This window comes from Rhipicephalus sanguineus, chromosome 1, assembly GCF_013339695.2.
Source record: "Rhipicephalus sanguineus isolate Rsan-2018 chromosome 1, BIME_Rsan_1.4, whole genome shotgun sequence".
NCBI lineage: Eukaryota > Metazoa > Arthropoda > Arachnida > Ixodida > Ixodidae > Rhipicephalus > Rhipicephalus sanguineus.
Window position 1 is genome coordinate 111,487,266 of NC_051176.1, and position 12,797 is coordinate 111,500,062.

At 42.9% G+C, this 12,797-nt stretch overlaps 1 protein-coding gene across 1 annotated transcript in view; it reads left to right on the top strand.

The window, feature by feature from the left end:
- LOC119396079 (uncharacterized) overlaps window positions 1-12,797 on the top strand; it is a 101,088-nt gene that overhangs the window by 53,273 nt on the left and 35,018 nt on the right. The window contains exons 9-10 of the mRNA XM_037663164.2: window positions 2,869-3,024; window positions 10,436-10,497. Of these exons, the coding sequence (XP_037519092.1) occupies window positions 2,869-3,024; window positions 10,436-10,497 (218 nt within the window). The remainder of the gene's footprint in view (window positions 1-2,868; window positions 3,025-10,435; window positions 10,498-12,797) is intronic.

Sequence of the window (12,797 nt, forward strand, 5' to 3'; positions counted from 1 at the left end):
GAAGTATAGGGTAGCCTTGTATGGCATAGTATAGCAAGGGATGGGAAAGGGAAGTGTGGATGTGTAGGGATGTGGGGGGTGATGAGGAGGGAAGATGGTGAAGCATAGCATAGTCTTGTATAGTATAGCAAGGGATGGAAAAGAGAGTGAGGGTGATGAGGAGGGGAACGCCAAAGCTACGCTGTGTCCTCAGTCTTCGCACCACTAGTGTGTAGCTGCCCTAATTTTTTTTCCCTTGAGATTTGCAGTGAATCGAGTGCTACAAAATGAAAATTTTGCTGCTCCAAAAATTGCTCCAAATCAGAAGTCCTCGGTAGCATCACTGTGTTAGCCATCACTGGTATGAGGAACAATGCTGCGAGTCAAAAAGAACGATTTAGTGAAGGTTAAACTGGATTAAAGCAGACTGTACATGTCTCTGTATGCCACCGCTAAAAAGCATGAAAGCAATAGTTGTCCCCACTGTCCAGGCATCTGATCCACAACTTAGGACTCCCCAGGTGCTTCTGTTTACACCTGTGCCACTCACTCAAGCTCAGTGCCATGGTCCAGTGTCCATGCTCTGTCCCCACACTTCATGGCTTGTCTATTCTTGTCTATTATAGTAGGAACAAAAATATGTTCAGAAGGTATACACTGAAGTGTATGTGAACACAGCTGGGCTCCCTTGAGCAATGCCTCCTTGCTTTGCCAACTGGCGATATGTGATGTCCTACAGCCAATGCGGTGTTCTTTGTCATCATTCTGGTTCATTTTCAAGAGCATGTATAAAGGTTTCTTGAGCGAGTGAGGTAGATCCTTTGTAGTCTATGTATATTGCAAAGTTCCGGAACCCTTTCAGATAGTTGTGGAATCTATCAGTCACTTCCCAGTGCACTGTGATTGCCTCCGGATCCATTAAATTTTTGTATCTATTACAATCCAGCACTTTCTTGTGTACTCTGATTCTTGTCTCGCTTCTGTGTTTTTGTGACGCTACTGTTCCGAAGGCTGCACATGATGCATCGATATGCACCTGTGTTGGTAGCGAAGGGTCACATTTCACCAGTATCAGTACCTCTGTCGATCACTCTTCTAGATTGTTCGTGGCCATCTGAAATTCTTTTCATCCAATGATTTTTTGTACTTTTGTGATGAGTGCATTTTTAATTTAGGTCCTTATTGCCACATTAGCTATCAGTGGTGTGAAGAACAACATTTGATGTTGCAAAGAATGAAGATTTATGTGGTGTCGCGCCTTACCAGTTTCAGTTTCGATAGAGCGCCACACGCGCCGGAGCTGCGTGCGCTCCGGCGCGGAGCCGCCCTTCTTGGTCCGCCGGACGGTACCTCCAGCGGCGACACTACAAAGTGAGCGTGTAGGCGAGCCCCAAGGCTCAAATTCTTCTACTAACCGTCCCCTTCGTCCCAAACGGCACCGAAGAAAGCCGACACGGTACAAGGACTACGTTCCTTGATATATATATTTTCTTCATAATACTCTTTTTCATATACTACTATACTGCTTATATACTACTTTTATGTTCTACTTTCATACATTACTTACTGCATAATACTATACTTAATCATACTTACTTAATCATACTTACATAATCATACTTACTTACTGACACTAAGTTCCTAATTACTACTTATACCGGTTCCTAAATGGGCTCATGCAATAAAAATTCATTACATCAAGTTTAGTCAAACTACGTCAACTCTGGTCACATAAATACTGTCCTAATAAAGAATACATTCCTACGTGTGATAACTATTGTATAATGATGTTACTTATTTTTGCACATTTTCCTACAAGATGTTCAAGGATTGTGTGCCAACGTGTTACTTCATACAAACTTTTCAATGTCATATACAGAGTACAACTCATTTCCTTTTTAGGGGGAGATGATGTGGTGTCGCGCCTTACCAGTTTCAGTTTCGATTGTGTGATGCAGAGCACCACACAACGGGCATTTCATGTACGAACTCATATGACCAATCTCTTTGTAAATAAACTAGAGTCCCCTCCCCATTCCCGACCTGTCTTGACGTAGCTGCGTGCGCTCCGGCGCGGAGCCGCCCTTCTTGGCTCGCCGGACGGTACCTCCGGCGGCGATACTACAATTTATTAAACATTCAACTCTATTAAGATAAGCTTGTAGCATTCCTTGATTATATAAATGTATTTGGAAGGCAAACAATTCAACTATTCACATTTTTTAAACCAAGAGTGGCCAATATGGTTCAAAAACAATATGGCTGTTAGAGCACATTTTAACTTTTCCAGTTTCAGTTTGTAATCGTTGCACCTAAGCCTGTCCGATCAATAGCAACGGCCATTCTGGCATGGCTTAAGCAGTGTCAAAAATTGTGGGGAAACGCTATTGTCCACTCCAAAACACTCTAAAATCATGTGTGTACCATGGTGACATGGTGCATGCTTACAGCTGTGTAAGTGTGCCAGCAGAAAGCTTTCCCTGTAAGCAAACAGCAGCTCTGGATTTTTTGCACAGCACATCACACCCACAATACTTTAAATTTGTGAAGTAAGAATAACATAAACTTCACAAGGTGACCATGACCTCCTCCCAGCTCCTGCACCTGCTTCTGCCACTTGCAGTAAACAGACCTTAAAATTGTCTTCCATTGTCTTACACAATTTGTAATTCAATCAGAAGTTTGATGTGATGACCCTTCTAACTTCTCTGCCAGATGAAGGCATTCCAGTGGCTGTTGTTTAGTAAGCATCGACTTTTTTTTTCTCACCAGAGTAATTGTAAGCTAAATGACATTTTGTTGCATCCTAATAAATGGTGTTCTTGCCAGCCTACTTGATGTTGCGACGTTCTGTGAATAATAGAGATTCCTCATTTGTCCTCTGGCCAGGTGTATAATGGTCCTGAGTCGAGTGCCTACCTCATTGACGACAAGCTGGTACATGTGGGGATGCCCTGTGCAGCATCTTATACCTACAGTGAAGGCAACTCCGACTGGCACCGGGGTTTGGTGGTGGGGCTTGACGCCGATCCGAGTATTTGCCAGGTAAAGGCCCTCCATTTAGCAAATGCTTGCTTGGTGCGAGTTAAACCCCTTTAATACTTTAATGACATTAGTGTTCAGTGGCATTATTCGACTGCAATATAGTTGTTTCATGGTGTAGTATCAAATGTTTTACTTGACTATTGCAACAGTTCCAGGAACTTGTTCAGCTGTGTAGGCAATGTACAGTGTCGTCCACTCTTAGGGTGAACACGGATCAGCATGGCCGCGCTCTGCGCATCGAAACGAAACGGCGCAGACGCTTGGGAACGTGCTCCTCTTGCTGTACTACAGGGAAGCGATCACGGGCGTGCCAGCACCGGCGTTGGCTGGATGCACTGGCGCTCCGCAGAGCGCGGCCACGCTGAGCCGTGTTCACCCTAAGAGTGGACGGCACTGTACACTTTCCACTCCATAAACAGAGTAAAGCAAGGCACTGAGCTCTCATAATTTCAATACTGTGCATGCAAAAAGGTATCATTTTTGCGTGCTTGAAGGTATCTGTTATTTTAAGTAGAAAACCTGCACAGCAGGCTATCATAAAATATTGTTACTCTACCTCAGCCATGTCTAGCCACCCCGCTTTCTTTGTCATCCTTATTGTAAACACTCTGGGGCCTGGACACACGTGTTCTTTTATCAGGCATTCAGAAATGGCAACATGAGCACACTAGCCAGACATTCTGAAGTACATATAGCTGTTACACTGGTTAGTAAAATGTTATATTCAGTGAAGTAACACTCCAGATTTTTTTAATGGATTGTTCTTTCAGTCATTGTATATCTGCTTTGATCAACTTTGGTTGGCATTTTTTTAGAATGGTTGCCATTGATATTGTGACCAAGCGACATTAATTGATAATATCAAGTGTAGCATTTCTACAGGTTGAATTGCATTTGTTGCATTTATTTTTTTAATCTAATGGTATTAAAGTCTCCAGTGTGACAAGGGTATTACGTACAAAGATCTGAGTGCAGAGGAGGTTTTGCTGAGAGTGTTGTCAGCCCTAATAAATAATTTAGCATGCTCCAAGGCTTGCTAGTATTTTTTCTGGGATTTAAGGACCTTTCTTTAAGGCTGTTAAACTGCATAAATTACTGGTTCCGAGAAATAAAAATTTATAACAGTTCACAACACTGAACCACTTCAGTACAGTGAATTTTCTTACCGTGTGGCAACTCGTTGCACAGTGGCTTTTCCATGTGGCCTAACAAGAAGTTTTATCAGCAGGTGGAAGAAATCTGCTCGTTGGCACATTGAAAACAGCAGTCAATATTATTGCATGAATTTCACTGAAGCTTGATGTTATATAGGTAACTTGAAAATATAGCCATCTTATAGGCAGTTTATTGTGTCGCGAAAGTGTGTGGTCCTTTGAAACATCCACCCCGGTGCTGTCTTTTTCCTTCGTTCATTTCTGTTACTATTCATACTGAGTATAGAAAAAACCGTTGGAGTTTACATGGGTGTTTGAACAGTGAAACTTTCAAGCTGGATCAAATTCAAATATTGGTGAGGGAGAAGCAGCAATCAATAATTCAGTTATTTTTGGAACCCCTATTCCTTGGCCCCCATGGTCACTGCTACGTTTTGAGCCAACTGAATGAGCTCTAGCAGCAACCGAGGTTCACTGCAGCATAAGACTGCCTCCTTCTGCAGATAGGTTGGCGTGGGGGGCTTTAGAGGGATGATGCAAGAAGCACTGATGCTCCACTGTGACATGAAAAGTCGTAGGTGGGGTGCTGCATCTCAGCCCTTTATTGGGATGGGAAGTAAGCGAGAAGTTGTGTAGGCAGAGTAGGTTTGGGTGGCAGTTTGAAGGTGCCTCAAAGAAACTGCTTGTTTATAGGTGAAGGATGGCAGAGGTGGCTTATACTACAGGGAATGGCTCTGTCTACAGTAATCCAGAATATCTCTGATTGTGTGTGGGATGTTGTAGGGTTACGGGTCTTGACTGGCCACCTAACTGCGTAGGCCTGCCCAGCAGGTAAGTCCTCAGGCTGTCGCATGTGCACGATTGCTTATTGCCTAGCTTTGAGGCATGGCCAAGCATCCAGATCAGCCTGATCCTGTGTGATGCTGTGGTGATGGGTATTGGGCTCAAGGCTCGGTATGTGGAGTGGTGGAGGTTAGTGTCATGTAAAATTGTTCTACAAGCATCCCACAAATCTGTAATTATGAAGTGTGTGCTGTTGCATGTGCACAATCATTGTCTAGCAATGAGGCATGGCCAAGCATCCAGATAAGCCCGATCTTGTGCGATGCTTTGGTGATGGCTATTTGGTTCAAGGCTCGGTATGTGGAGTGGTGGAGGTTAGTTTCATGTCAAATCGTTCTACAGGCATCCCACAAATCTGTAATTATGAAGTGCATGCTGCGGCCTATGTTGTTCAAAGGGCAAGTAAACAGGCAAGTAAACAGCCACGAGGTCCAAAAATTGTAATGAAGATAAATATGCGCACTTTTGCTTTGTGAACATGCTGCCGCAAGAATTTTGTGAGTACATGCTATAATAAGGAAGTTACAGGGGTTAGAACAGCCGTTTCAGCTGGTTTCAAATTTTCGCACGGCCTCGCCACCCTTCTCCGCCACAGGGAGGGGAAGGCGTAGCCCGTCATCGTGACTCTGCCCACTTCGGCAACGTGACACAATGTCAGCAATTGACATCATCGACGAGCTCGATCAGTCACAATGCGCTTCCGCTTGCTGCGGCTCTTGGTTGTTTATTGTTTACATTGTCGCACGTGCTCCGTCACTTGAAGGGCAGTTTTCGGCTCTTCGGTATTTTTAAACCTTTGAGACAGTTCATAATGCAGTGCTCAGGAATGCGTGCTTGCTTTCCAAGACGACAAAGGGGTGCGAGAGAAAAGCGCGGAGAACCCCGCGCGTGCCGTCCGAGCTACAGGAGATTCCCCCCTCTCTCCGCTCGATTTGCAGCTGACAACTGAACAACGCTTCCTCCACGTGTTGCTTATGTCGAAGGCGAAGTGCGGGCGAAGTGCGTGCAGGTGCCATACAGTGCGAAGAATATACGCATGACAACTGTGTGGCTGAAACTGCATCACCGCACGGCCAAGAAACAAGGTGCAGTTTCGTAGCAGTGGGTGGGAACAGGAACTGATGTTAACTTGTTGAGACCTGGTTTAGACCAATCGACGAGCTCAGTGGTACGTCAAGTAGCCCATGGGCAAGTTTGCGTCACTGCGCGTACGAGGGGGATTGGTTACGCGAAGGAAAGAGGTGCGGGAATTGTTTTTCGAAATGGAGGGTCTCCTCAGAGCGCAGCGCTGTAATATTCGGAAAATGTGATCACCGCGGTCTACTGTACGAACTGGAGAGCTTGTTGGGGGGTGTAAAAAAAAAGACGGAGCCTGTTTACTGGCCCTTTAAGATGTGTGAGATGGTTTTTGCTATGGTCACCGCCTCACCCTCACTAGGGCAAGCTTTAAGGACGGTGACAGATGGTATGTGTTGTGTTAGTCATATGTAAATACAGGCACCTGTCCTCTCTTGGGTGAAGAAGTGTTTGGGTAGAAAGCTGTACTGTGAAGTTGGGACATGGGTAGCTTACAGGGGTATTTGGCATGGGCCTTTCGTCTTTCTTCATGGTGTTTGGCGTGCATGTTTTGTGGGATTAGTGCTACCTGGATTAAACGCAATAGGTGGGCAGGTAGTTGGTTATTGGGTGGCAATGATGGGTATATTCGAGGCAGCCTAAGAGGTGCCTGCCCATAAGGATGAGTCTTAGTTGTTATAATTAGCTTACAGGTGCCTTAAGTAGCTCGCCCCATGTCATGCACTCCAAGGACTACAAGCCACTCAGTCGAGGCGTTAATAGGGACTCCCAGAGCGTGCTTTGTTGCCTTCTGTATGATAGTGTTAAATTTATTATCGTTTGATTGGATGGGTTGGTGATATGGAAGGTATGTAATTCAGCTCATCATACGAAAAATTCGGTTTAGAAGAACAGAAAGTTGGGCGAGTTTGTACTGATCCATGAAGGTACTTGGAAGCGCAGAACACACAAAAGACACAAGAAGAACTGGACAAGACGAGCGCTCGTCTTGTCTAGTTCTTCTTGTGTATTTTTTGTGTTCTGCGCTTCCAAGTACCTTCACGAAAAATTCGTAAACAGGGTTTGTGTGCTGGAGCCGACATTTCGACAAGTGGGCTTTTATTCAAAGCTGCAACCTGAAGAAGTTGCAGAAGACAAGTCCGCTTGTCCAAACGTCGGCTCCAGCACAGAAACCCTGTTTACGAATTTTTAATCGCAAGCTTCCAACTTCCCCTGACTCCTGCCCCTTTTTTTTAGCTTACTATATGTGTCTCGGGGGTTTTAGCTGCATCAGCAATTATCAACATATGGCCATTATTTGGTCTGCCTGTTGCTCTAGGAGGCAAACTGTGTCTGGCCTTGCATTCCATTTACTAAGAGTCCAAGAACTTCACTCTTTGCACTGTTGGTGTGGATGTTCCCTCTCCAACATCACCTAATGGCTTCAGCTAAACAGTTCCCACTGGGACATTAGCAGCTCATAGACTGTGATGCATCTTTTGTAGGTGTTATGATGCATGCCCTGCTACAAACATTCAGATGCACTTCCTAGAGCTACAATACAAGTATCCATGTCCTGAATTTTATACTGACACTTCAAAGTCGCATGTTGATGTGTCTTATGCAGCAGTGGGGCTATTCTTCTCATTATGCAGGGACCTACACTGCTCTCAGCTGTACTACACATCAGGAATGCACGACTACAGAGGGCAGTTTTTTAGACGGGTTCCTTAAATGTTATTGAAACATTAAATTCGCAACACATACATTGCCAGTAATGAACAATCTCTATTTGGCAGTATCTATGCAGCCAAACAACAAAACAGTTTGTGTGCGATGGACCAAGGAGCTATTGGAAACGCTTGAGGGATGCTGGAACGTCTAACAAGCTCCACTTAATAAAACCACGCTTAGGAAATTGGTCACAAAAAAAAGAAAAAAAGAGCAAATGCTATTTTCACTCTTCTAAGAATAGGACACACATATGGTACACAATCTTGCATCTTGACCAGTGAAGGATTTTCTATCTGTGGAAAATGTAATAACCCATTAACCCTTTCAGACACCACCTATGAAGGAATGTCTGTAAATGCGTCAAATCGATACAATGTTATTTCGAGGCACTCGATAATATATTGCAACAAAAATAATGTCATAATACGCTCATTTATGTATGTTATGGTAATGATTCCTTATTGTTATGTAATTAAATATCTATTTATTCTGAAGCCATTCATGCTCTGTTTCTGCATAAATAGAATTAAATCTCAGGCTAGAAATATAGTGCAAACTCGCTTTCGGTTATGTCCATACTGAGCAAAGAAAATTTATACTTTCGACGTGGGTCGCGAGAATCGGCACGTCGAACGACTCGTCAAATATGGTAGTGCCTTCCGCAAAGTTATCATATGCAATAGTACGCTGGAAAATGAAGTTAAATGAAAACAAATTTACGATGCAGGAAGCTCAATTCATCCATAGCTCAACGTATCTTGCTCTTTCGTAGCCCCTAGTCGATACAAATAGCAAAAACAAGTGGTGTACACAATTGGGTACATAGCGTCTCAAAGGGTTAATTATCCTACAGGGTGCTTTTTTTTGGACAATACATCCTGGCGGATCCTGGCGGATCCTGGCGTTTTCGCATACGAGTCCTATATCGAGGTGGAAATACTTTCCCGCACATAAAATGACATTTACACAGCTCATTAACAAAAATTCGTTAATTAACTTTTTAATTATTGGCTTGAGTGCAGTTGTTTATATTAGGAAGCTGTAGTGCATGATAATTTATGGCATACCCATTTTTTAGAAATCACAAAAGTGGCACGTAGTTCGAGATATTCATCATCGAATTTCAAAGGCGAAATCAAAACTGATCGCACCCGGCCCCCGCAAAGTGCGGCGATCACTGGAACAATATGTGACAGGAAAGTGACGAAATTTGAATAAAGGCACGCTGCAGCAAAATCGGGTCAGAAAAATCAGCAAGCATTCTGAAATACACAAGTAGACAGCTTAATGTTTGCATACGGTGGGTGGTGCTTATTTGTTTCTTTCTTAAACTATAAAGAGGTGTGAAAAACTATTTTGTCTGTCTGCAAGAAGTGCCGCAGTGGCTACCCCTGACTTTTATGCTTCCCAGACAAAGAAAAGATTGATATCGCAGTTTTTTTGTGCACAGTTCGAAACAAACGGATAAGCTTCGAACACTATGCGCAGAAGTAAGGCGATGCGCGGGCACAAGTGACATAACTTTTTTTGCAGCTTTTCACGAAAACATACAGCCGCAGCGCGCCTTCATTCAGATTTTGTCACTGCCTTGTGACGGGTAGTTCTGGTCTGACGTAGCAGAACTGTCGCGCTTGGTGCACGCCTTGCGCGATCAGTTTCAATTTTCTCTTTAAATTCGATGACGACTATCTCGAACTACGTGCAACTTTGGTGATTTCTAAGAGATAGGCATGCCATAAATTGGCGTGCACTACAACCTTGTAATATAAACTCCTGCTCTCAAGTCAATAATTAAAAATATAATTAATGAGTTTTTGTGAATTAGTCGCAACAGTGTCATTTTAACTGCAGCAAAGTATTTCAGCCTCGACGTGGAGTTAGTGTACTAAAACAACAGGTGCCTTACTGTCATAGGATTTTTATAAAAAATCTGTATTGTTTGATAAAGACCCTGTATATGCCTTACTGTATTCTCAGTCTGATGATTAAGAAAAAAGCACTTTCCCTTAGCACATTCAGAACGCATTTTTACATCTGGTATTTTTTCGTCAATAGTCACTATTCATCACTAGTTCACTTTTAAGCTTTTTAAATGAAACACACTCATTGCATATTATTATTACATTGCATGTTATTGGTTCACTATTTTGCACCTATAGTGCTTTATTATTGAAGAGCATGCTTGTGTCAGTGCTAAGACTACCAGCAGCATGCCATTGCTGACTAGCCTTTGCCTTATTCTAGAATGTATAATAATGGTGCAACCATGCATTTTATTTTATTAGAATCAGGCTGGCACTATTCTATTATTAGAATCAGGCTGGTACTAAATTGCGGCGCCCTCTTAATGCCAAAATATTTGTGGGAAGAGTTATAACTGGAAATCTCAGCTTCCAGTCATGCCGGCCACACCTCCATTCTTCCCTCAAAGTAAGCCATCTGCTAGCTTGCCTGTGGGAAGGGCTGTTTGCATGTGTGGCTATTTACTAAAGTCCCTAATTGGGGACTAATGCTAAAGAGCTTTGGCTTGTGAGCTTTATGCATGTCAGCATCATTAACTTCTTTTAAGTGACTTCTATGAAATGCCTTCAGATTCTTACGGTAGTGCTGCGGTCTTCATGCAGGTGCTTTTTATTGACTATGGCACACTTACGTTTCTCAAGAAAACAGAAGTGCGTTTCTTGAGGTAAGTTCTCATACTGCAGAGGCAGTTTCGAATCTAGTAAACTTGTGTGCATGCAATCACCAGAATTCTTCATGGTTTTTATGTATCTGAGACCTTTTAATGGTGCATCAAGCTTTACAAAAAAAATTTTAACGCTCCTCATGGATGGAGTAACACAATGTTGCAAAACTACATGTCAGAATGACATTGTAATTTTTTTTTGTGCTGGCTTGTGGCAGTGTAATGTGTCATATAGTACATGAGAAGTACATGCCTTGTTAAGACAGGTTCTTGAAGCAATTGAAGTCAGTAGCAGCACAGTTGCTGAAAGTCACAGGGGTCAAGAATGTGTTGCTTATTTCTCTCTGCTGTTCATTGTTTTCTGCTGCTTTGTGTTGTGCCTAAAGATAAATCATTGTAAATATAAAAATGCATATACTACATATGCCACAAAAGCCGAGTGCTCAAGGCAAACTTTTTAAAGGTGTTCTTTTCATGCCCCTCTTGCTGTAATATTTGTGGCAGTTTTGTGAATAAATACTCATGCAGTCTCTTAAGTGTCTGGACTATGTTGGCTGGGACTGGCAAGCTGTCACGGGCTTTCTAACAGGCTCTCTCATGGCATGTCCTACATTGTAACCCTCTGTGCAATGAAACAGACCCTTATGCTTACCATATGAGGATCAGGTGTGGTAGTCGGGTGTGAAATGGTTGAGGATACACAGTAGCCTGTGTACTCTTGACAAAGGGTGTGCCTTGAACTTTTATTGGTTGCCTTTTGGTTGGCTGAGAGACAATGTGTAACCACATCATTGTACCTGTAAAGCCAGTGCCTCTGATTTGTTTTTCTCATACTGTGGTTCACAGACCTTGAGGCATTGTTCAGAAAGTATCAAAAGGTTCGTAGTAACCACTGCAGGGTTTTTAATTCACTAACATGAAAGAGCCATTAGATAAATAGAAAGCATTTTCTGCAAGGCATTTGCAGCAAGAAGCATTCTCCATATAATTTTTTATCCAAACACCAAGGTCTTGAAAAACATTGCTACAGAAGGCTGTGGCCATTTTGAACAATTTAAAAAAATAAGTATGCTATACATGGGTAATACATTTTTATACAACCGCAAGTCATGGAGCAGGATCTTGCGGTGACTAAGCCCTCACAAAAAGAACAAAGATTTACATTATCGCCAGTAAATACAATGATTTATAGAAATCAAAGAATGTTGTACTGTTGAAGGGAGGTAACAAGCATGCATTAGATCATGGCACACAACAAAAGCAGATTTCGTGTACCATTTACAGCCCCCTCTTGCTGTGCACTGAAAAGGGGATCGTATTTATTAGCAGCCATGGTATTAATTCCTAAAAGAAGCCATGCTGTGAACACATTTGTACATATTCCTATTTTTACTTTTGAGGACTGCTTTTCTTTGCTCTCTGTATACTGGAATGTGCACGTTTCAGTTTATTGTAAAACACAGCCAATGAAACAACAGATAATTAAGCCAAGGAAAGCATAGAGGACATTATTTGTTCATTTTAACTTTAGTGTAATCATTATGACCTAAACTGAAAGGAATTAAAGTTATCGAAAAATCACCCTTACCATCGGTGGGTCCTGAACCGACTGACAGAAAGGGTGATGCTTGTCTAACAAAGAAACAAGTGCCTCGAACAATTCCCCTTTGTATTTTCATAGTGAGGGCTTCGTCCTGGCAGATTTGATACCTTATGTGGCATGCAAGGGTTTATTGGTCAGCTGCCACCTCGTGCAAAGATCATGTGCCATGTGATGCTCTCTGGTAAAAAGAGTGTTCCACACTTGTCGCTTTGGCTACGTGTGTCACTTACTAACACTCCCAGGGATTGAACGCACATAAATGCCCAACAAAGTGGATGAGGGAGCACCCTCCATTGTAGCTCAATCAGTAGAGCATGGGACGCGTAATTCGGAGGTTGTGGGTTCGGATCCCACCGATGGAAAGGGTGATTTTTCGTCCACTTTAATTCTTTTCAGTTTACAGTGCTCCCACTCTTTTGCCAAATGCACCAAATTCTGTAGAACTAGATTTTCCGCGCCATCCTGACAAAAAAGCATGATTTTTCGCCTAAATGCGCCAAAACGTTGCCTCCGAGATGGCATGCGCAAACCGATCTCGGAGGTCATGACCAAAATTAGTGACAGCTCAAAATGTGTGTGGCAATAATGGCCTGCACACCTGTGTGACGGCTCACAGTTATCGATAATTGCGTTTGCTACTTGAGATGTTATCGAACCGCACGGCCTGTGCTCCTGCTTGCCGTACTAGCAGTCCTTT